The sequence below is a fragment of the Xenopus tropicalis genome, chromosome 6 (genome assembly GCF_000004195.4).
Source record: "Xenopus tropicalis strain Nigerian chromosome 6, UCB_Xtro_10.0, whole genome shotgun sequence".
Taxonomy (NCBI): Eukaryota; Metazoa; Chordata; class Amphibia; order Anura; family Pipidae; genus Xenopus; species Xenopus tropicalis.
The window spans coordinates 116,885,502-116,906,893 of record NC_030682.2 but is presented as its reverse complement, the minus strand read 5'-3'; the positions used below and the strand labels follow the sequence as shown (position 1 = coordinate 116,906,893).

The window sequence follows — 21,392 nt, the reverse complement described above, 5'->3', positions numbered from 1 at the left end:
CACAGACGGAAATGAAAAATATGTACATCTCACAGATTATTTGGTAGGTACCTAGATGGCTGATTGGTATGGTTAGTAAGGATAATTAGTACTAAGTAAAACATTCCTTAACCTCTTAAAAATGTATTACTTGAATTGGAATTGTTAATCCCTGCATTGGCATCTGGGATGATTGATTTTCATGGGTGTTAGTGCTCAGTGCTGCTGCTAGGCTGCACTGAACACTAAAACCCCATTGAAAATAAAGGTGTTCAACTGCTCAAATAAGTCAACATATTCAGACAGCTCGCCACCTCCCTGGTCGTCAACGCGTGTCCACATTTCTCTTGGGATCCAGTTAATCAGATGGCATGATACTCAATATCATTTGCCTGTTGACAGATGTCACCAATAGTGATGAGTGAATCTGTCCCATTTTTCGCAAAACGGCAAGAATTTGTGAAATTGGCGCTATATTCGAGCACAACAAATACATACAGTGGCCATGTTCAGGCAAACCTCAACCTCATTTGCGAGCCACTTGCAAAGTTTTATGCCAAAAGTACATTTCACAGCAATTCGCAAAGAAAGGAAATATGGTCACAGCAGTGCAAAATGTAACCATTTAGGGGAAAACATGAGCAAAGCAACCATATGCCCAAACTTTATAAATGATCCCCAATGAGTCTACCAACTTTCAAAAATGTGAAAAGCTGAACAAACTCAAAGTGAAAAAAAAAAACCTAAATGTTGCCCAGGACAGCTCCCATTGACTTCTACATGAATTCGGCAGTTCTTAGAGAGCAAATTTATACATTTAAGTTTTTCCAAGTTTTTTTTGCTTGATAAATCTGGAACATTTGAGTTTAAGAAGCTTTAATTGAAGTTTGTGAGTTTTAGTCCAAAAAACCTCAAATTCAAACATTGATAAATCTGCCCCTTAGTGTTCAGTCAAGCCAAATCCAAACACATAGAGGCAGATTTATTAAAATTCTATTTCTCATTTAAAAAAAAAAAAAAAATAGAATAAACTCTTTTCCACAAATGTCTGATATTCAGTAAAAAGTTGGAACTAATAAATTGTCGCACTGAAACCTCGACTTTTTCCAACAGTCGCACAAAACATATTTAAAATAACCTATTATTAGTAGCTGCTTCAGATGCTTCACAGGTAACACAGGACTAAAATGAATAAATGATGTAGGACAAGCAAACATAACATCATAAATAATTAATCATTTAATCCAGATGGGACTGCATTTTATAAGCTCCCTTCTTATCAAGGAGCATAAATTATGTTCATAAATATGTATTTCATTATGGATATCTTCGTAACCACATGGAGAAAACAAAAGAGAAGTACAAAATGCTGGAAATGTTAAATATTATAAGAACAAACCACCAATTTCATCTGTAAAATGAATTTGGCTTTATAACAATCTGGATTTTATTAATTTTTGACACAGATGTTCATTGTATTGTGTGTTGAGCCTGGGGGGGTCTGTATGCCAGCGGTGTACTCACTGTGGGCAAGATAGTACAGAACATGTAACTCATGTTACCAGAGGAAGGAAACAAATGACAGCAACACCATAGCTTGTTTCTTTCATTTTCTGTAAGCATCATTAATAAACCAAGATAAAAGGCAGTGATACAAGCACTTCTATTTCATAGAAAATACACAAGTTGCTGTTATTCCCTGCCTTTTAGAAATAAAAAGACATCAATTCTATAAAGCTACTTTGCTGCTTTTTCAAAACCCAAACTTTGGGGTGCATTGCTTGTTTGTTTTTTTTTGCATAACACAAGTTGTTCTGTTTGACTGTGGTTCCCACATTGTGGGGCTGGCTTCCCTGGGGGAACCTGGGTCAGTGGCTGGGAGATTTTGGCACAGTAGCTGTTTGCTGCTCTCCCTAGATAAAGCTAAAAGTGCACCAAACCCAGGATTCGGTTTTGGATTTGTCAAATCTTTTTAAAACAAAAAAAATATGGATCCAGAGCATCCCTTGCTCGAGGTCTTATTAACGACCCAATTTGGTAGGACCTCCTCGACTGGGTCTTGCTGACTGGCAAGCCACAGGTTATCCTTTTTCTCTCCTGCTATCTGCCGCTGTAACCTTGCCCATTCACCTCTCTCCACACTTCACAGATACTAATATCAGTGATCTCTTGGCCATTTGTCTCTGGGAGGCTGCAGTTGCAATTTATACATGCGGTGAGCGAGCTAGTGCCGGGAGGGATGCCATTGCATGGGCCCACATGGCCTGATTGGACCCATTAGGTTAAGTTGGCTAAATGCTGGTCCTGCTGTAGCAGGGTGTATCCCTAAGGGGGTCGGGCAACCATTGCATTAAGGCAGGTCTAATAAATGTTTCTCTTAATTAAGATGCTGGGTCTAGAATAGAGTTGCCACCTTTTCCTTATGTACAATCCAGATGGGGACCATGGTGGTGAAATAAGGGAGCGGTTCCAAAATCATAAGAAGGTGTGTTGCTGACATTTTGGGGGAGTGATCAGGCCATTTAGGAACAGGGCGGCCTGTGATTGGCTCCATTTTTTGTCAATCAGGGGTCAGTCCTGGCTGGTTTTTAGACTCCTACACACTGGACAGACATTTTTGAACTGTGAAGCCCATCTAAAAACCAGGCTGTCCAGTTCAAAACCAGACAGGTGGCAACCCTAGTCTAGGATGGCACTAGGATGGACAGAATGGTTAGTTTCATATACTTATGCATATACAAATTGTTATACACATATACAAATTGTTAGAGGCTAATAGCTAATATAAATAAAAATATGCCATAACATAATTCCTTGACTTAGGCCAAGATAATTATTTGGTTTTTATAAGCTATTATAATCTGCAGCTGGCATGTTAAAATTAGTATTGCATAAAATGTGTGCTGTCAATTAGGAAACCTACCACAGCTTATAGCCTGTAACACTAGCTCTTTGTGTAATTTCATTTATAGAAAAACAGCTTTAATAACGAGTAATAAATTATTCTTTATTCTCAGCATGTTCCAAAAGTGTAAATACTTTTTTCTCTGACCAGACCTGATGACAGGGCAGATAAGGAACATCTGCAAGACAAGCGTCTTTGTTTTGTAAAGCATTGCATCCATCCTGTTATTAACTTGGGGTGGAGTGCTCATGGCAAAAGGCCTTTTTTTAACCCCAGGAAAAGTTGTAAATAAATCTGAGATATAATGGGATGATATGATATGCCGATAATGCCACATGCCCTGTTGAAAGGATAAAATGTTCTTTGATTAATCCCAAGAAGTAAAACAATGGAATGTAACAGATGAAAGGAAACCTGTATGCAGGGAAACTGGCACCATGAATTGTGTGGGTAAATGGGTTTGAAAGATTATTTGTTGTTTTTCCTACATAATATTCAGCAGACGTAATATTTCCTTTACTATTTTTTTCTTTTGATACCCAAGCTAAAATGAATGTTTTAGCTGCAAGAGAACAGTCCTATTAATACCCTTGGTTTTGTTGTTAGATGCTGGATGGGTGGGTGTTCACATACTTTTAGCCATAATGTGTAAATACACACACACACATATTGGCAGTGATTCCGAGTACAATCTCCTCACAATTGTGTTTCATATACAGTTTCTCGAAATCGTGGAAGTTGCCTTGAGAGGAAACTTTTGCAATTTTGGGAAATCGCGGCACCGCATATGCCATCCCACCGGCGATTTACATTCAAGCCATTGGGATGGCATATCTGGGTGATTAGTCGCCCGTTCCACGGCCCTTAGATGCTTCTGGCTCAGTTTGGAGAGGAGTTACTCTGAAGTGTGCTACTGCCCCACCCCAGATATCAGGCACAATTATTGCTTGGAAGTGATTGTTAGCCACTATAAATTAAGAATACAATTAAACGTTTAAAATTAAACAGACTTTATGTCCAAAGAATTCAAAATTATAACTTTTAGCTGCTTATCTTCCATGAGCAGATTGGCAAATGTAGACAAGTACACAACAATAATAAGTACACTCTGCATGCTGGAAAGATAAACCTGTAATAATGTAGTAGGCCAGAGTCATGCCTGGGCAAGTGGAGGAAATGGTGATATGGTTAATCAGTCCAAAGAAAGCATTAATCGGAGAATAAAAAGCACCCTATAATAACGGCAATACAATCACTGAGGCAAAGCCCTTTGCTCAGAGTAGAATATAGGCTCCATTTAGGGATAAAGTAACCTATGGCCAATGGCACTTAGAGCATGTATTGTGTCAACACAGTAAATGTAATACAGGTATGGAATCTGTTATCCAGAAACCCATTATCCAGAAAGCTCTGAATTATAGGAAGGCTATCTCCCATAGACTGAATTTTGATCAGATAATTCAAACATTTAAAAATGATTTATTTTTTAACTGTAATGATAAAACAGTAACTTAATCCTTCGTAGAGGTAAAAACAATCCTATTGGGTTTATTTAATGTTAAATGATTTTTAGCAGACTTATGGTAAATTACAGAGAGATCCCTTATCCAGAAAATCACAGGTCATTCTGGGTAACAGGTCCCATACCTGTAGATAATGACAATGAATGCCAAGTGTGTGTAACTGTGCATCCCACCAGGATCTGGTGATTTGGGTACGGTAAGGTTTTAAGGTTGAACCATTACAGTATGGGAGATGGTACAGTATCTTTTAGAAAGGAGTTATTTAAGTGTCTGAATTCCATGTATTTCTTTTGGCTTTTTCTCCAAGCTTTGGTTGTTGTTCTCCAAGCTTTGGTTGTAGTTTTTGTTACATAAACAGGGCAAATAGGGAAACTGAATCTTGCAAGGTATGTAATGCAACGACCAGTGCACAGAGAATCCCTCTGGATAATGGACTGTTACTAACAAAAGGGTCACAACAAAGGGGGAAGCGAGGGAGATGTATACTGGTAATCTAATTCTCTACCTTACAAGGTAAGGTAGAGAAGCTTCAGTTTTCCCCCGTTTGCCTTGCTTAGCTCAAGAAATAACAGAAAACATAGATTTTTCATGATTAAGATGAGAGGCTACAAGCCTTATTTATTAAAGGCATTTTTAAAAGGAGGTATACTGCCCCTTTAAGCCCAGGGTTTGTTTATCCCCCTGTGCATGCACGCTAGTGAGAATTGTGTGCAAGTGTGTAAAGGCCCCCATACACGGGCCGATGGAAGCTGCCGATATATCGGCTCGTTGATGCGGTCCCCGAACCGACTGCCCCATTGCCGCCTACATAATCGGATGGTTTTTTTTAACTTCAAGCTCCCCGATATCGCCCACCCGTAGGTGGGGATATGGGGGGAAGAATCGCTCGCTTGACGATCTCGCCAAGCAAGCGGATCTTACCATGTATGGGGACCTTTAGGAGACGAAATGAGAATGATATATTTTACACCTTTTTGTTTTGTATCATGCGTAGCCTCAAATTACTAATGATGACAAATCAAACACTCCTCAAACACACATCACTCATGTTATTCACTCAGAAAATATAATTATTGGGCCATATCTTTGTCATGAACTGTCATCTAAGGAAACAGCATTTTTTTCCAGAGGAATCAGTGCCAGGGAATTTCTGCCTGTTCCAATGTGTGCAAGGATTGCTCCCATTGCTAACACAGCTCCCACTCTGGTTGGGAGAAACAATATTATTTTGGCCAGAAAATGTCCCTAGTGAGTGCTATGCTCACTAATAAAGTGAACGTGGGTTACACAAGATTGGGGGAGGAGCCAGCCAATCCCAAATCACATGTATGTGCATAATGAGTGAGACGGGACTCTGGCAGTCTGAACCATGAGATCCCTCCTGGCACAAGTGGCATAGTGCTTGCTAGGGGCATATTCTGCCCAAAATAGTATTGTGTCCTCCAACTGGAGAGCAGACTCTATTTGGGGAAACAGTTATGCAATGAGAAGTGTCTTTTAAACAGTTTGTGCACACCTGAAAAAATCAGTGACCCAAACGGGCTCTGAACCGTCTGCATAGGAAAGTAACTGTAGCGCTGCTGACACTGACTCAATATCTCAGAAATCAATGGAAAATGAATGTACTTTGCAAAAGTGCTCAGAGAGATACACTGAGTTTTTGTCCTTTTTTGGGTTTAGATCCTTTTTTAACAGCTATAAATATGTCAGTAATGTATATGCGTTATAATATAAGATTAAAGTTGCTGGTGTGTATATGCATTGAAACTTAAAGTGCCAGTTATTAATACACTAGTAAACATTAAATCACTTAACTATGGGTATTAAGGGAGAAAGGCTTTTTTAAAGCAGAGATGCGCCCAAACAAAAGTCCAGTTGTGTATCTAAAAAAGTAAGGGCCCTGGTGCAAGATTTACACCTGGCTCCCCCAACATCCTCTGGACTGGCCACACCCCACCCCACCTTCCAGGCGCCCCTAACTGCACCCTCCAGATGCATGCCATGCACTTACCTCAACTATCATTCTCCTAACCCAGGGATCCCCAACCTTTTATACCTGTGAGCCACATTTAAATGGAAAAAGTGTTGGGGAGCAACACAAGCATGAAAAAGTTTCCTGGGGGTGCTAATAAGAGCTTTAATTGGCTACTTAATAGCCCCTTTGTGGACTGGCAGCCAACAGAAGGCTCTGTTTGGCATTATACTGGATTTTTATGCAACCAAAGCTGGCCTCCTTACCAGAAATTTAAAAGTGAGCACCTACTTTGAGGCCACTGGGAGCAACAGCCAAGGGGATGGGGAGCAACATATTATCCCTGAGCCACTGGTTGGGAATCATTGTCCTAACCTCTCGCTGAGTGCCTCATGGTGGGCTGCATTCGTACCCCTTATACATCTCTAAAGAAGTTCCCCTTGTAGCAAACACACCAGTTGTACCAGTGCAGGGCAACAGTACTTTATATTTTAATTGCTTTAAAACACTTATTTTGGTGCAATGTACTCTGCAATGAACACAAACAGAGGGCAGACACTTAGGGGCTGATTCATCAAAGAACGAGTTTGAATCCCGAAATGGGTAAAATTCGGAATAGATACAATAATTTCTGATGATCGGAAATGTCACAAAAATCGTATTAGTCACGATAATATCGTATTGGCGATCCGAAAGTCACAAAATTTTCATAACCGAATAATTGAAAACGGCGGGAAAACCTTTCTGACTTTGTGCATGTTTTTGGAAGCCTCCCATAGGACTCAATGGCAGCTCCAACCTGGCCTAAGGAAATCACAATACCGAAGCTTGAATGAATCCGAAACTTTCATACTCGTTGCAACAAATATGATTTTGTCGCATAAATTTTGATGCACAGTACAAAAATGTCTAACGAATTGGTGAAAATACGCACAGTACGAAAACAACTAGAATTTTTGGGATTCGGATTCAAGCGTACTTTGATAAATGGGCCCCTTAGTATGTTCAATAAATGTGATATACAGCTGAGGCATTTTACAATATAAAGACACCTGGCTAAACATTAGCTACACATACCACACATACCATACACCTGTGCAGTTATTAAAACAGACTGATTGGGTACAAGTATGAGACTCCCTGATATTTCAGAACAGTAATTTTATCCTCCTTCTGTATATTCACCCAGCTGCCCCAGTGTATTATACATATTTCATTGCTTAAGGGATCCCTTATCCAGAAACCCTATCCAGAATGTTTAAAATTGCACCTTGGCCATGTCCCATAAAGTCCAGATTAAACAAACAATTTACACCTTGTACTTGATGGCAATTAATCTGCATAAATCCTAATTGGGGGGAATCAATCTTATTGGGTTTATTGATTCTTTTTAACAGACTGGTGATACAAACTGTGGAACGGTTCTTTATCTGGGATAGCATTGCAGATAACACTTTTTTCAGCTATATGTAAACATTATCCTAAGAGAAGCACTCTACTCTGTGTCCAGGTGCCTTGGTGCTAACAAAGTCTATAAAAGTACAGAAGGGCGGCACTCTGCAGCTCTTTAGTACAAAAACAGTATTTTATTGGTATCCAGCGTTCTGGTCACTCACCACCTGTGACCGAAACGTTTAAAATGACAGCGCTTCCCTGTAATAGTAGAGGTTCTAATAGTCAGTAGGGGCTGAGAGTAAATCCCATCCCTACACTTGTTGCCAGTCCTGCCCATCTCCCCGGGCTGTGCGCTCAGACAGGTCCCGGTGCCTCTGGGCGGAGGGCGGGCACTTGAGTTGGGGCACAAGTAGAGAGAGCGCTAGCCCGGCCTGGCACATCCCATACAGCAGGAGGGGAGGAGGAGGCCACAGCGATCCCATGGCTGACAAACACTATATAGAGGACGAGGCTGTACAAGGGGAAAAAGAGAACCAGGAATGGGGCTATGAAGAAGGTAAGAGCGATTCGCTAAGCGATTTAAACCCAGGCGCTGTGTGCGCATCGGAGCCCTCCAGTCCCTACGCTGCGCTCTCTGGCGCTACTTGCTCCCAAGCGTTATACCGGGGCTCTGCTATCTGATTGCCACATGGGTTAAACCTCAGCAGTAATAAACACCTGGGAGATTTGTCTTCTTCCCGAGTTAACTTTCCATCCCGTATATAAACTGACACTTTTGTTTAGAACTATTTTATCTGCAAATACAATGAACACATAGCTGCTGTTCCATCTTTCAGTTGGGCTCATACAGTGCATAGGTTTGGTGTATATAGGCACTTAGCACTAGTTGTGTCTGGGCACTGTATAGAGCAATCTAGGCTTCCCAGTGGGACTAACTGCCATCTAAGTTTGCTGGATATAAATAAGCTCCCCCTTCATTTCCAGGCTACTTTGTTGTCACATTACTGAGAGTAAGCTCATATAACATAACAGTGCATGGTGTAACATTAAAGTGATATTGACACTTTATGTCACATTATATATATATATAGAATCTATGATAAGCTATACTAGCAGTGTCAACAGCATCTTTAGAAGCTGAAGGGGGAGAATGTAGAAATACAAACAAACAAGAATAGGGCATGGTTTAAATCAAGCAGGCTTGAGTCTTATAGAATATAAATGATCAGTATAACTATAAGAGATTTAAGGAGTCATTTCCTCCATGGTATAATGTGCATAAAATTGGGCACAGACCAGGGTCAGACTAGGGTGTGTGTAGCCCACAGCTCCTCTGTAGCCCCTTTCACCCACCTGCTCACCCACCACTTTACACCATAGCTACAGGTTTACAGGTAGTGACAGAACCTACACTTCCCTCAGTAAATACATCGCTGACTGCTTTTGGCTTTGCTAAAGTGCTTAATAAATAAAGTTAGACACTGATACATCACTGTATACATAAGGGTGGGCTGTGGGGCACACAGGCCATCCAGACATGCAAGTTTTGGAACTCAGGTAGCCAGTGGGTGCAGGATGCAAGAGAGCTCTGTCCTTACCTCCTGCCCTACACTGGCATGGGGTGCAAAGTGAAGCGAAGTCCTGAACACAAGTGCTTACTAAATGAGTAGGGTCTTTGCAAATGAGGCCATGCAGTATTATTTTTAGTTAGCTTTTAGTCCCAAATGCTGGTATTGCTATGCTCTTTTTAAATATTTTGTTTGCAAGTTTTTTTTTTTAAAAATCACTTTTGCTTGTGTGTGTAAGGGTGAAGACACACAGAGCTACTTAGTAGCTACTTGTCATGGCTACTAAACTCCAGAAAATACCCTGCCATAGACAATACTGAGAATTGCCTCTGCTAAAACACACGTAGAGACAATTATCAGTAAATGATCAGCATTAGTGTCTTCACCCTAATCGTACCAAAGCAGGTTGTAGTGAATCCAAATCCTGGTAATTTAATATGGTTAATCTAAGATTAAAAGCCAGTATGTACTGGATGATTGTCCAGAAAGATACCGTTCCACTAATTAGTGCAATCCTATTATTGTGTCTCTGATAAGGGCTGATTACAGGGTGGACTTGGCGGGGAGAGCAAAACAGGTGGAGAGATCATCTTAATGTTATCTCTCAAGTAGATATATCTGCTTCTAGCAAACTCATTTCACAGGGTGGCAGTACATCTCAGCCAACCTGGGCCTAGGGGTTTATAGCCAGTTCTTTTAAAGGGATAACTACATAAATAAAGCTACACATGCTGTATTTTATATACAGAATTTCTGTTGCAGCTAAGAGCTTCAGCAGCCCTACAGTAGTAAATAGTGATGAGCAAGTCTGTCCCATGTCACTTCGGTGAAAAATTTGCAAAACTTTGAAAAGATTAGTGAAATGGCAAAAAAACTGTGAAACATGTAAAAAGGCACGCATCAAAAAATTGTTGCACCCGTCAAGGAAAAATAGTAGTAAATTGTTCCAGTGGCATAAGGGCTCTGGCAGGGCGCGGCAGCGCGATTTCCCGAAATCACGCTGCCACGTGTGCCATCCCGCCGGCGACTTACATGTTCGCCGGTGGGATGGCGGGTCATGGCAACTCGGGGAGATTAGTCGCCCGCGAACAGGGAGTTTTGTCGCGGGCGACTAATCTCCCCCGTGTGCCAGAGCCCTTAATGACAAGGTGGTGCAGCTGAAATCACTGTTTCTTTATCACTTGCTTCTTTTCTAAATCAACAAAAAAACATTTCATTAATTAAAAAAAGAACAATATACAGTGATGTTCATTTGTACACAAGTGTGGACTGCACCAGGCAAGCTTTCCCCTAAATACATGAAAGACGACCTAAATACTGACTTCAATAAATACTAGTGTAGCTATGTGCTACCATATGTGACTGTGTATGGTGTTACCACTAAATGACACCATATACATTGCAAGTACCATTGCACATGTGTACGTTGCATACACTGCATGTTCTACCATTTAACATTTTATTTTTTAACCAATAAATATATTTTTTTAGTTGTAATATTAGTGTGTAGGCAGCCATCTCAGTGCATTGTGCCTAATAACTATTGTTTCTTCAACTCAGTGTAACTGGAGGAGTCATGGCTGGACTAGGGGTGTTACTGTGCTATTCTCATATCTACAACTAAGTGGGGCAAGGGAGCATTTTAAGCAATGCAGATGTCAGGAAGCTGTTATCTTCTTACCTTCCCATTGTTCTGCTGATCGGCTGCTGGGAGGGGGTAATATGACTCCAACTTGCAGCTCAGCAGTAAAGTGTGACTGAAGTTTATCAGAGCACAGGTCACATGGCTGTGGCACCCTGGGAAATGAAGAATATGGCTAGCCCCATGTCAAATTTCAAAATTGAACAAAAATAAAAATCTGTTTGCTCTTTTGAAAAATAGATTTGAATGCAGGATTCTGCTATAGGAGCTCTATTACCTAATGCACTTTGTAAAAAAAAAAAAGGGATTCATTCTAAGCAGAATTGTCCCCTTGCATTCTGGGCAGTTTAGCACCATTTATGACAATGAACTAGTGCCCATTGTGCTGCTGAGGGCAGATAAGAGAGGATGGAGTGCCCCGTAACACTGACCTGCTTTAAATACATAAAAATGTGAAAAGGCATTTTGTTACTAAGGCTTTTCCCAAGAAGAGTTGCAAACAAATATTATACAGGATTTAAAACAAGATGTTGCAAGATTGACTAACTTTAGATTTATATCTTTATGGTGGGAATAAAATCATGAAAAAGCAATAGAAAGCCAAATATAATAATTTAAAAAGAAAGGTAATAATGTTCTTTGCTGCAGTCCAAGATGTCATGGGTCCTGCTAATTATTTCCTGTGATAGTTCTGATGGGCTCACAAATGGCCAAGTCCTATAGGCAGAATCAAGCACTGGAGCTGTTGGCATAAGGATATATTTCAGACATCTGTGTATGGAAGAGGCCATACATGGTACATTTTCAAAAATGCAATTAAGGTGACAGTCCATGACATGACTATACATTGCTTATTTAGCCTAAATAACTTACTTCCACCCTAGGACTAATGCTGGTCACTGGTGCTGCTGGCTCGAGCAGTTCCACCTCAGGCTATGCCTTCTTTACATGAATTTGAACAGCCAAATCCCTTGTTAGGGGGAGAAAGACAACCTGATTTTATAAAAACATTCTCTATGTGTGCGGCTTTGGGCTAATGTCACATTCAAAAGGAAAGCTCTCCAAATAGGATGAAGACCAGTATTTAGATAGAGATTTTTTTCCCATGAAGCCCGAAGCACTTACTGGAATCAAGGCACTGATCAAAAGCACTATTAAAATGTTGGCTACACCAAGGTCCTGCATGTGTCCAATTTTCTAACCTGCACCTGACCCAGATCCACAATCCAAATTAGCAACCTGCATTTTTACCTCCTTGGACCTGCTGCCTGACCCAACCTACAAGTTCCTTCCCTGAAACCTAACCTGCTACCCTCTGACCACTATTAAACCAGAAGTGCTGTTGATGAAAAACAGAAATAACTCACGACCCAAACCCACAACCCACAGACCTGTATCCATACTTTCACATTTCCTACTCACAACCCCCAAGGTAATGCAACTTGATGTAGGACTCTATACCAAAAACATTATCTGCCATATAGGCACCCATGGGCCCATGCATAGTGGGGCAACCTGCAAAATACAGCAGAGAGCTGAGGGGCACCAATTACTGGTAGAAAGGATGGACTGAGGTAGGATGCTCAGTCTTGGTAGAATACCCAATTAGTGGGTCAGTTACTTAATAGATTACATATATGTGGGTAAGATTATAGTAAAATTATGATATTATACAAAAAAGTTCTAGAGCCAGTGGGCAGGCTAATGCTGGCCATACACACAAAAATATAGTCATTAGATCTTGCGAGCAGGGCCCTCTTACCCTAGTTTAACTCTATAACCCTTGTTTGTTGAATTATTGTAAGACTGGCACTATATAAATAAATTATGATAGTTTGTATGACTATCTATACCTTATATCATAGATCAGGCGGGTTTAGAGATTTCGGTCAGTTTGTCTCAAACAAACAATAGGTTATTAATTTTCTGTTAATATATATGATCATATATAGTCATTCTGACAATAAAAAGGATGATGTTCCTGATTAGTATACCGGTAAGTCTAACAATACATCCTTTCTATAAATACTCATAGAAACGTTTATAGTCCTTATATTAATGATGAATTGTTTTATATACCAAACAATCAGTCTTGGTGGGAATGGCTGACTGAATTGATGCGCACTACTTGTATAATTGTGCACAACTAAGAGAGTGGGACTTTTACCAACTGTCCTCTGTATAATGATCTACTCATTAGTTAGCATGGCTGACAGCAGAGAAGCAGGTTGAGTGTATGTATTTCTGAAAATGATTTATGACCTTAAAAATAACATCCAACAGTATTCCATGAAAATTAAATATAATCAGAAAACTCTTAGAATTTGGGTGTTTTAAACCAGGTGCTAGGTTACACCCAGCTGTTCCCATAAATGCTGTCTGTATTCCAGCAAGTCCTATCCATTTACAGGTCAGTTATACGTACATGCATCCCTGACAGAGGTACAGTTGTGAGGCATGCAATAACATGAAGCCTTTGATGGCTGTGTCAGAACTGAGCTGCTTTCAGTCTTTAGCTAAACATTTACAGCAGGAGACCCAAAAGCCAACGCGCATGGGGAGTAGAGATTTCCTCTCATGAAGCGCATCTGAGTCAGTGGAAAAAATATGTATTATACCTATCTGAAATCATCAAGAATAACCCATGATTGCTTGCTTGTTCTGGTTTTTACCCCTATAGTCGCCCATAATCAGAATTCCCTAATATTAAAGATTCATAGGGCTACAGTATATGGTGGCTAGTGTTTATTTGATTTATTGCTACAGACAACATTAATTATATAGTTCAAAATATTATTAATGTACATGTTTTTGTTTGCAATGAAAATTATTCCCCTAAGCATCTTAGCATCCTGGAGTAACAAGACTGGCCAGGGTGGAGGATGCCAAGATGCCTAACAGTTTAGTAGACTGAAGTATAGCCAAGCTACATAGACAGGCAAACAAACCTAATCAAACATTGTCCTTTCTTTCTGGTGATGAAACCCGGAACCTGAAAAATGAAAGGTTCTATGAATCCTGAATCCCTTGCTGCTTTGGCTTTTTTAGCAGAACACTTATTCTTAGAACACGTTTTTTAGCACGCTTTTAACACTTATGGTGGGCTAGTCTGATGGATTTTTATTGTACTAAAAGTTTGCGCCAGGTCTAGTAATCCATTCTAGTCTAGTAACAACCTTCCTTTCAAACAGGTAGCCAGCAAATGTTACATGCTGCTTGGTTCCTATAGTCTTAAAATGATGGTGTATATTGAGTTTTTATCCAGAATATTTAATATCACCTACAAGACCTTTTTAATAAATGGGAAAAATGGGCATTTGCCCAGGACACAGCCAGGATTGGGGGCCTGCCACAGAACTTTTCCTATATCAGATTATCCTCTACCATGGCTGTTGTTCCAGGGCGGCACAATGAGCACAGACCATCTCCTTATTGCCTGCCTTATTATGTTGAAATTCCCCTGCTTGAGGGTAGTTAAAATACAAATTTCTTGAAGCAGTGAGGGCCCACCAATAAGCTCTTTGCCCTGGGCTGACTGGTACATTACAGCAGCCCTGATAACCTACAGAGGGCAAAAAAAAATGATCTGAGAAAAGTCAATAAGAATTGTGTATGGGTATGTTTTGAGGCTATTACTATCTGCAAGTGCCATAACATCTTTAATTTTAGACTAATTATAGAGATATTTATGACAACAAGAGCAGCTTTGTGCACTCAAATTTCCCCGCAGTCAGTTGCGCATAAAATCTGTTTTATTAAAGGTACTTGCGTCAAAATGTGCTCTTTGCTCTTCTGTATAGTTTATTTATACTGTTTCATGTGCCCCTCTCCTGAACCACATTGGAAATAGTCAGAAATAGTCTCAAACCATGATCTGGTATATTTTTTTTTTTTTTATGGCTACCATGTGGCCAAGAAGATGTGTTTATGGGTCAGAAATGTGTTCCCGTGCACAAGCTTAGATCACCTACAGAGCAATAATACTGTGTGGGAGATGAAAAGGGCAGTGATAATGAATAATAGCACTGAGTTTAGAATTAAGTTGCATAGCTGATGGAGAGAGGTTTTACATAGGCTTTAAATACCCTTTCATAATGTAATATTCTTGTTTTGGGATGTGAGAAATTATAATATGACTTATTAATTACACATTAATGAATTGGTTGCTTTATTTTCAGGTGTTGAATGGGGTCTGCTTTATCCAGAGGCCAATGGAGATTACCAGTCTCCAATCAACATCAATTCAAGAGAGGCCATGTATGACCCATCATTGTTAGAGGTTCGATTAACACCCAGCTATGTTGTTTGCCGTGACTGTGAAGTAATTAACGATGGGCATGTTGTTCAGATATTGCTGAAATCAAAATCAGGTAAAGAATTGTTGTGAAAATAATGTGCAATATTAAAGGATTAAGGAATAACATTTTTTGAAAAATTTTTGGAAAAAAAAATAATATACAGTTATGAAATCCATTATCCAAAATTAGGGGAAGGCCATCTCCCATAGACTCTATTATAAGTAAATAATTCTAATGTTCTTATTTTTAAACATGATTTCTTTTTTCTCTATAATAATAAAACAGTACTTTGTACTTGATCTCAATTAAGATATAATTAATCCTTATTGTAGGCAAAACAATCATGGGTTTATTTAATGATTAAATTATTATTAGCAGACTTCAGGTACGGAGCTCTAAATTACAGAAAGATCCCTTATCGGGAAAACCCCAGGTCCTAAGTATTCTGGTTAACGGATCCCATACCTATACAGGTATAGAATCCATTATCTGAAGTTCTGGCTCACCAGAAGGCAGTTTAACTATAGTACCACAGGTCCAGGTGCACATGTCTCCCCTCCTCTTTCTTTCCTGGCACCCTAGTTGGCACACACCCATGTAGGCACTATTTTCCTTACCTAAAAGATCACGCTGTGCTACCTCTATGCTAAAATGTATTTTACAGCATAGCAACTGCTAAATAATTGGGCAGGAGCTGTGGGTCTCCTGGAGTCCTTGTTCTTGGAGTGCTGAACATGCTGGCCACTGGATAAAAGATCCAACACCTGTATGAGAAAATTTATTTTAGTTTATCTTATGTTCTCTCAACAAGGACCAATCCTATCCTACTTTATGGATGAGATTCTAGCTATCATAATGACTATTAATTATGTTTTCTGTAACAGTGAATCATGGACTCTCCTTGAAACATACTGTATGAATCAGGGAAAAAGTTAAGAGACCTTAGGCTTGAGTGAAACTGTAGGCTTTGTCCCACCTGCTTACAAGTAACAAGTAAAAACATCCCAGGCATTTGCTTACTTCTACTATACCCTCGTAAATAATATAAAAATAATAATAATAATGTAACTGTCATTGTTGTATATTAGAACAATAGGAGTGGCTACATAATATAATAAACTTCAATAGAAGTAAGTGTTGCTGACAGCTTTATTGTATATGGGAGACATCCTGTATTTTTCCAGCTATTGTTCAATAAGACTCACATGCGTGCATGTGAATTTGTATAGACATAATAAATTCATAAACAATTAGTAGGGTAATTAGTAGGATTAAATACTAGTATGGGCTGAGGGTGCCTTCACCCTGGAGGGCAACCACATAGGCTGCAAAACCTCTATGTCTTAACATTAGATATTAGCAGCATATAATACAGCCCTTTGGTTGGCCTCCAGTAAACAATGGATAAATGGTCCCTGTGGGTTACAGAAATGTAGGAAACCAGGAAAGAATTGTTTTAATTTCTCACTGGTCTTGAGCTTTCTTCTGCTCCTTTAGCTCTCTCCAGGGGGCAACATTTAGTAAAGAAATTACACTATTCTTCCATTGTATTAGCTGTTTACTGTTCTTCAGTGGTGATGAGCGAAATGTTTTGTACAGCATGGATTCGCAGCGAATTTCCGCGTTACGCCATTGGCGGATTGTTTTGGTGAATGGGTGCAAAAATTAGCTGCTGAAAAATTTGCCACATGACAAAAAACAGTCGCTCATGTCAAAAAAAATTGTTGTGCGTAATTGTTGTTATTGTAAGGTTTCTTTTAGCATCCTTATATACTAATATCTTCTAGATGAATAACTTCATGGCTTGAGTCACGCCTGCTGTAGATAAAGTCTATTGATGTTGCTGCAGGTTGAAAGGGGAGGCCCCAAAGGGGGATTTAAGGTCAAAACCCTACCCTTATCTTCACTCGTATAACTTAAATATGCTGCTATTTCATATATTAAAAAATGTTATTAAATGTTTACAAAAGAGCAAATTCATAACATTTTAGGAAGCCTGAGAGAGACAGCTAGCTTTTTTATTTGGAGCACACTGGTGTTTACAGAGCAAACAGAGCTGCTTTGGATATGAGCAAACTTTCTTCAGCTACTTTTATTATGTCAGGAATTGTGTTTGGCCACTTGCCAGGCCATGCCATTGCCGACTGGCAGCTCCCTTTGCAAACATGACATAGATGAGGAAACATTACACTGTATCCTGGAATCTGGATGGTGTCAGTTTTTAATGAGTTATAAACTTCTTCCAGTTCAGTTTGACATTAAAACAGGGTTTTAGATCATTTTGAGCTTATTTTTGACCACAAGTGCAGTGTGAAAAGTGCAATTTTGGACACAATTCACCATGTTTTTTTTTACTTAGAATGTAGTTTTCCCATAATTTTAGCCTAATTTCACATAATTTCAGGTATAAGTTTGGATTTTCCATGGCTCCCAAGCGTCACTATGTCCACTTGTGAGTGATTTGCAACTGGAGGCAGGATGGATACTGTACAATGGCACAAGGATCACCTTTGAACACAAGTACCTGAATGGTGTCAATTCATTCAATGTCCAGTTTTGCTTGGCTGCAGTTGAAAATGACTCCTATCATCACGTGCTAACAGTCTTATGCAAAGTTTTATGCAAAAGTTCATAGTTGGCAATTGTCCCTAATTTATTTAAAAAAAAATAAAAAACTGAAAATGAGTATGTGCATATGTATTCACCCTCTTTGCCATGAAGCCCCTTAAAAAGTTCCTGGTGCAACCAATTACCTTCAAGAGTCACATAATTAGTGAAATGAAGTCCACCTGTGAGCAATCAAGTGTCACATGATCTGTCAGTATAAACACCCTTTCTGAAAGGCCCCAGAGGCTTCAACACCACTAAGCAAGAGGCATCACACCATGAAGACCAAGGAGCTCTCCAAAGAAGTCAGGGACAAAGTTGTTGAGAATTACAAGTCAGGGTTGGATTATAAAAGAATATCCAAATCTTTGGGGATCCCTCGGAGCACCATCAAATCCATCATCTTCAAATTGGAAGAACAGGGTACCACAACAAGCCTGCCAAGAGATGGCTGCCCACCAAAACTCACAGACCGGGCAAGGAATTAATCAGAGAGGCAGCACAGAGACCAAAGGTAGCCCTGAAGGAGTTCCACAGCAGAGACTGGAGTATCTGTCCATATCTGTCCATAGGACCACAATAAGCCGTACACTCCATAGAGTTGGGCTTTATGGAAGAAAGCCATTACGTAACGATAAAAATAAAAAGGCACTTTTTGAGTTTGCCAAAAGGCATGTGGGCGACTCCCCAAATGTATGGAGGAAGGTGCTCTTGTCAAATGAGACTAAGATTGAACTTTTCGGCCACTAAGGAAGATGCTATGTCTGATGCAAACCCAACACATCCCATCACCCCAAGAACCCCATCGCTACAGTGAAACATGGTGGTGGCAGCATCATGCTGTTTAGATGTTTTTCAGCAGCAGGGACTTGGAAACTGGTCTGAGTCGAGGGTAAGATGGATAGTGCTAAATACAGGGATATTCTTGAGCAAAACCTGTGTCAGTCTGCCTGTGATTTGAGACTGGGACGGAGGTTCACCTTCCAGCAGGACAATGATCCGAAGCGCATACTGCTAAAGCAATACTCGAGTGGTTTAAGGGGAAACATTTATATGTGTTGGAATGGCCTAGTCAAAGTCCAGACCTCAATCCCATTGTGAATCTGTGGTCAGACTTGAAGATTGCTGTTCACAAGTGAAAACCATCCAACATGAAGGAGCTGGAGCAGATTTGGCTTCAGGAATGGGCAAAAATCCCAGTGGCAAGATGTGGCAAGCTCATAGAGACTTATCCAAAGCGACTTGCAGCTGTAATTTTCACAAAAGGTGACTCTACAAAGTACTGAATTTAGGGGGGTTGAACAGTTATGCACGCTGAAGTTTCTGTTATTTTGTCCTATTTGTTGTTTGCTTAACAAAAAAATACATCTTCAAATTGGAGGTATGTCCTGTAAATGCAATGGTGCAAACTCTCAAAACAATCCATTTTAATTCCAGGTTGTGAGACAACAAAACATGAAAAATGCCAAGGAGGATGAATACTTTAGCAAACCACTGTATATCAAAGTTAAAATATTGCAGAGATGCCCTTATACTACCAGAGTCTGCACATCTAAAATGTAGTGTTTAGTTACTCCTTTTTAGAGTTGTCTGTGCAACATAATCTCAAAGGAGACCAGGTTATGATCACTGTTTTCTAAATTTACATAAAGACAAGCTTCTCCACCTTTTTTAATTCCTCTGTCCCTCCTAAAAAGGGCGTAACCATTTAAATTCACAGGCCAGTCATATGTTTCATCCCACCAGGTCTCAGAACTATATCATAACTTTCAGCACATGCAACTCCAACTCTTTGGCATTTGCCAGCATGCAGCGCAGGTTACTACTTTTACTTGACATTTACCTTACGTGATGGAGAGCTCTAAGGTTACTATTAGGCAGTTTTCTTTGTAACAGAGGGATATCCTCAGCTTGTAAACAGCATGCCCCCCTCACTAACCCCCCATGACCCCTTACTTACCCCACTGCCAAGGACTACACTAGCTTTCCCATAACACGCTAGCTCACCCACCCACCCCTTTCCTAGTTTAAACACTCTTCTAACCTTTTAGACATTCTTTCCCATAGCACAGAACACCCTCTTCCACTAAGTCATGGCTAAATGGATTGTACCCCGAGGAAAGAACAGCCAAGTGCTCTAGGAACCCAAATCCTTCCTTTTTAAACCAAGACTTTAGCCATGCATTTAGCTTCCCAAACTCCTGCTGTCTTCCTAGACTTGCATGTGGCACATCAGCCCTGTAGATCAGAAATCATGATGCTAAAATTGTAACTGGTGAGCATTAATAGTAGATGGGAATGTGCATAAAGACAATGGAGCACATCTGGAACCACTTGCAAAAAAACATTATTACTGCCAAATAAAATACACCTAAGTAAACACCTACAGCCTAATGGAGTATATGGATGAACAGAAATGTGGGTGGAGGTGTGAAAACCTATTTCACTTTCCCTCCTACTTTCAAAAGATGATCCTTATGTGACTTCCCTTTCCAGATCCAACTCATAGTGATCACTCCCTCAGAAATCCCATACGTCCCAGGTACATGTCACAATGTGGCTCAATATGCAGGATATAAGCCTATGCATTGTTGCACCAATTATCTAGGTGAGTTAATACTACCTCTTCCTGATTGGTCTTGGGTGTGTAACTTGCATGTAGGGAACTCTGAAATCAGGGCTGCCTGAATTGGAAGATCTGTGGGCTGCATAGGGGAAGGAGCGGGTCAGGTGAATCATAATCCTTCTGCATAAGATCTTTAATCCACAAACTACAGTTACATTTATAATATTTATACTGTATGCACATGTAGGTGAGATATTCTAGCCAGTATTGGGCCTGTTTGACGTTTGATCAAGAAAACACTTATAGACTTTTGTACATCACCCAATCCACTAATTTACACTACCCAAGCCACTAATTTACACAAGGTATTATTTGCTCTAGAACTAACCCTCTTTGTTTAATGACTTGGACTGCAGGGAGATTTCTGCTTCCTATAAGATAATCAATGTAGAGGTGGAGGCAGAGGTGTAAAGTATGGATTAGCTGGTAGATAAACAGAGGACAATTATGGTGACCTATGTTTTACTTCATTGGTGTTTGGGATTCTTTATTAAGCTCTAGAAGAAAATAGAGGCCTGTAGGTATAATATGAAAGCCAGTAATGTGGCTTAGCTGTTGCAGTATTGGAAAATCTAGCAAAGGCAGTGACACCCCCTGTCCCACTGACCAGATTCAGTCAATGCATTAAACTGCTAACATGTTGACTGAATCTGGCCTTCGCTGCAATGGGACGTGGTGTGGCTGCATTTGTTAGATTTTCCAATATTGCCTGCTCCATCTGTACTTAAAGAATGTCTAAAGAACTGTTGTTTTATTTATTTAGTCGTCCAGTGAATGAGGGATATTTCATGAGAGACAGCAAAGCCTTACGCATCAGCTGAATAGACCCTTTAATTAGTATGCATAGCAGTAAACACTCTTTTTGTCTTACTGAAAG

The 21,392-nt window shown here is 39.9% G+C and overlaps 1 protein-coding gene across 3 annotated transcripts in view; it reads left to right on the top strand.

The window, feature by feature from the left end:
- Positions 1 to 8,074: 8,074 nt before the first annotated feature.
- Positions 8,075 to 21,392, top strand: part of ca8 (carbonic anhydrase VIII) — a 35,758-nt gene continuing 22,440 nt past the window's right edge. The window contains exons 1-2 of one of the 3 annotated variants that reach the window (XR_001170959.3): positions 8,075 to 8,330; positions 15,163 to 15,354. Coding sequence is in view for 2 of the 3 variants with exons in the window: in XM_012964600.3 (XP_012820054.1) it covers positions 8,255 to 8,330; positions 15,163 to 15,354 (268 nt within the window). In the remaining variant the exon portion in view is untranslated. 3 annotated transcript variants of the gene reach the window in all.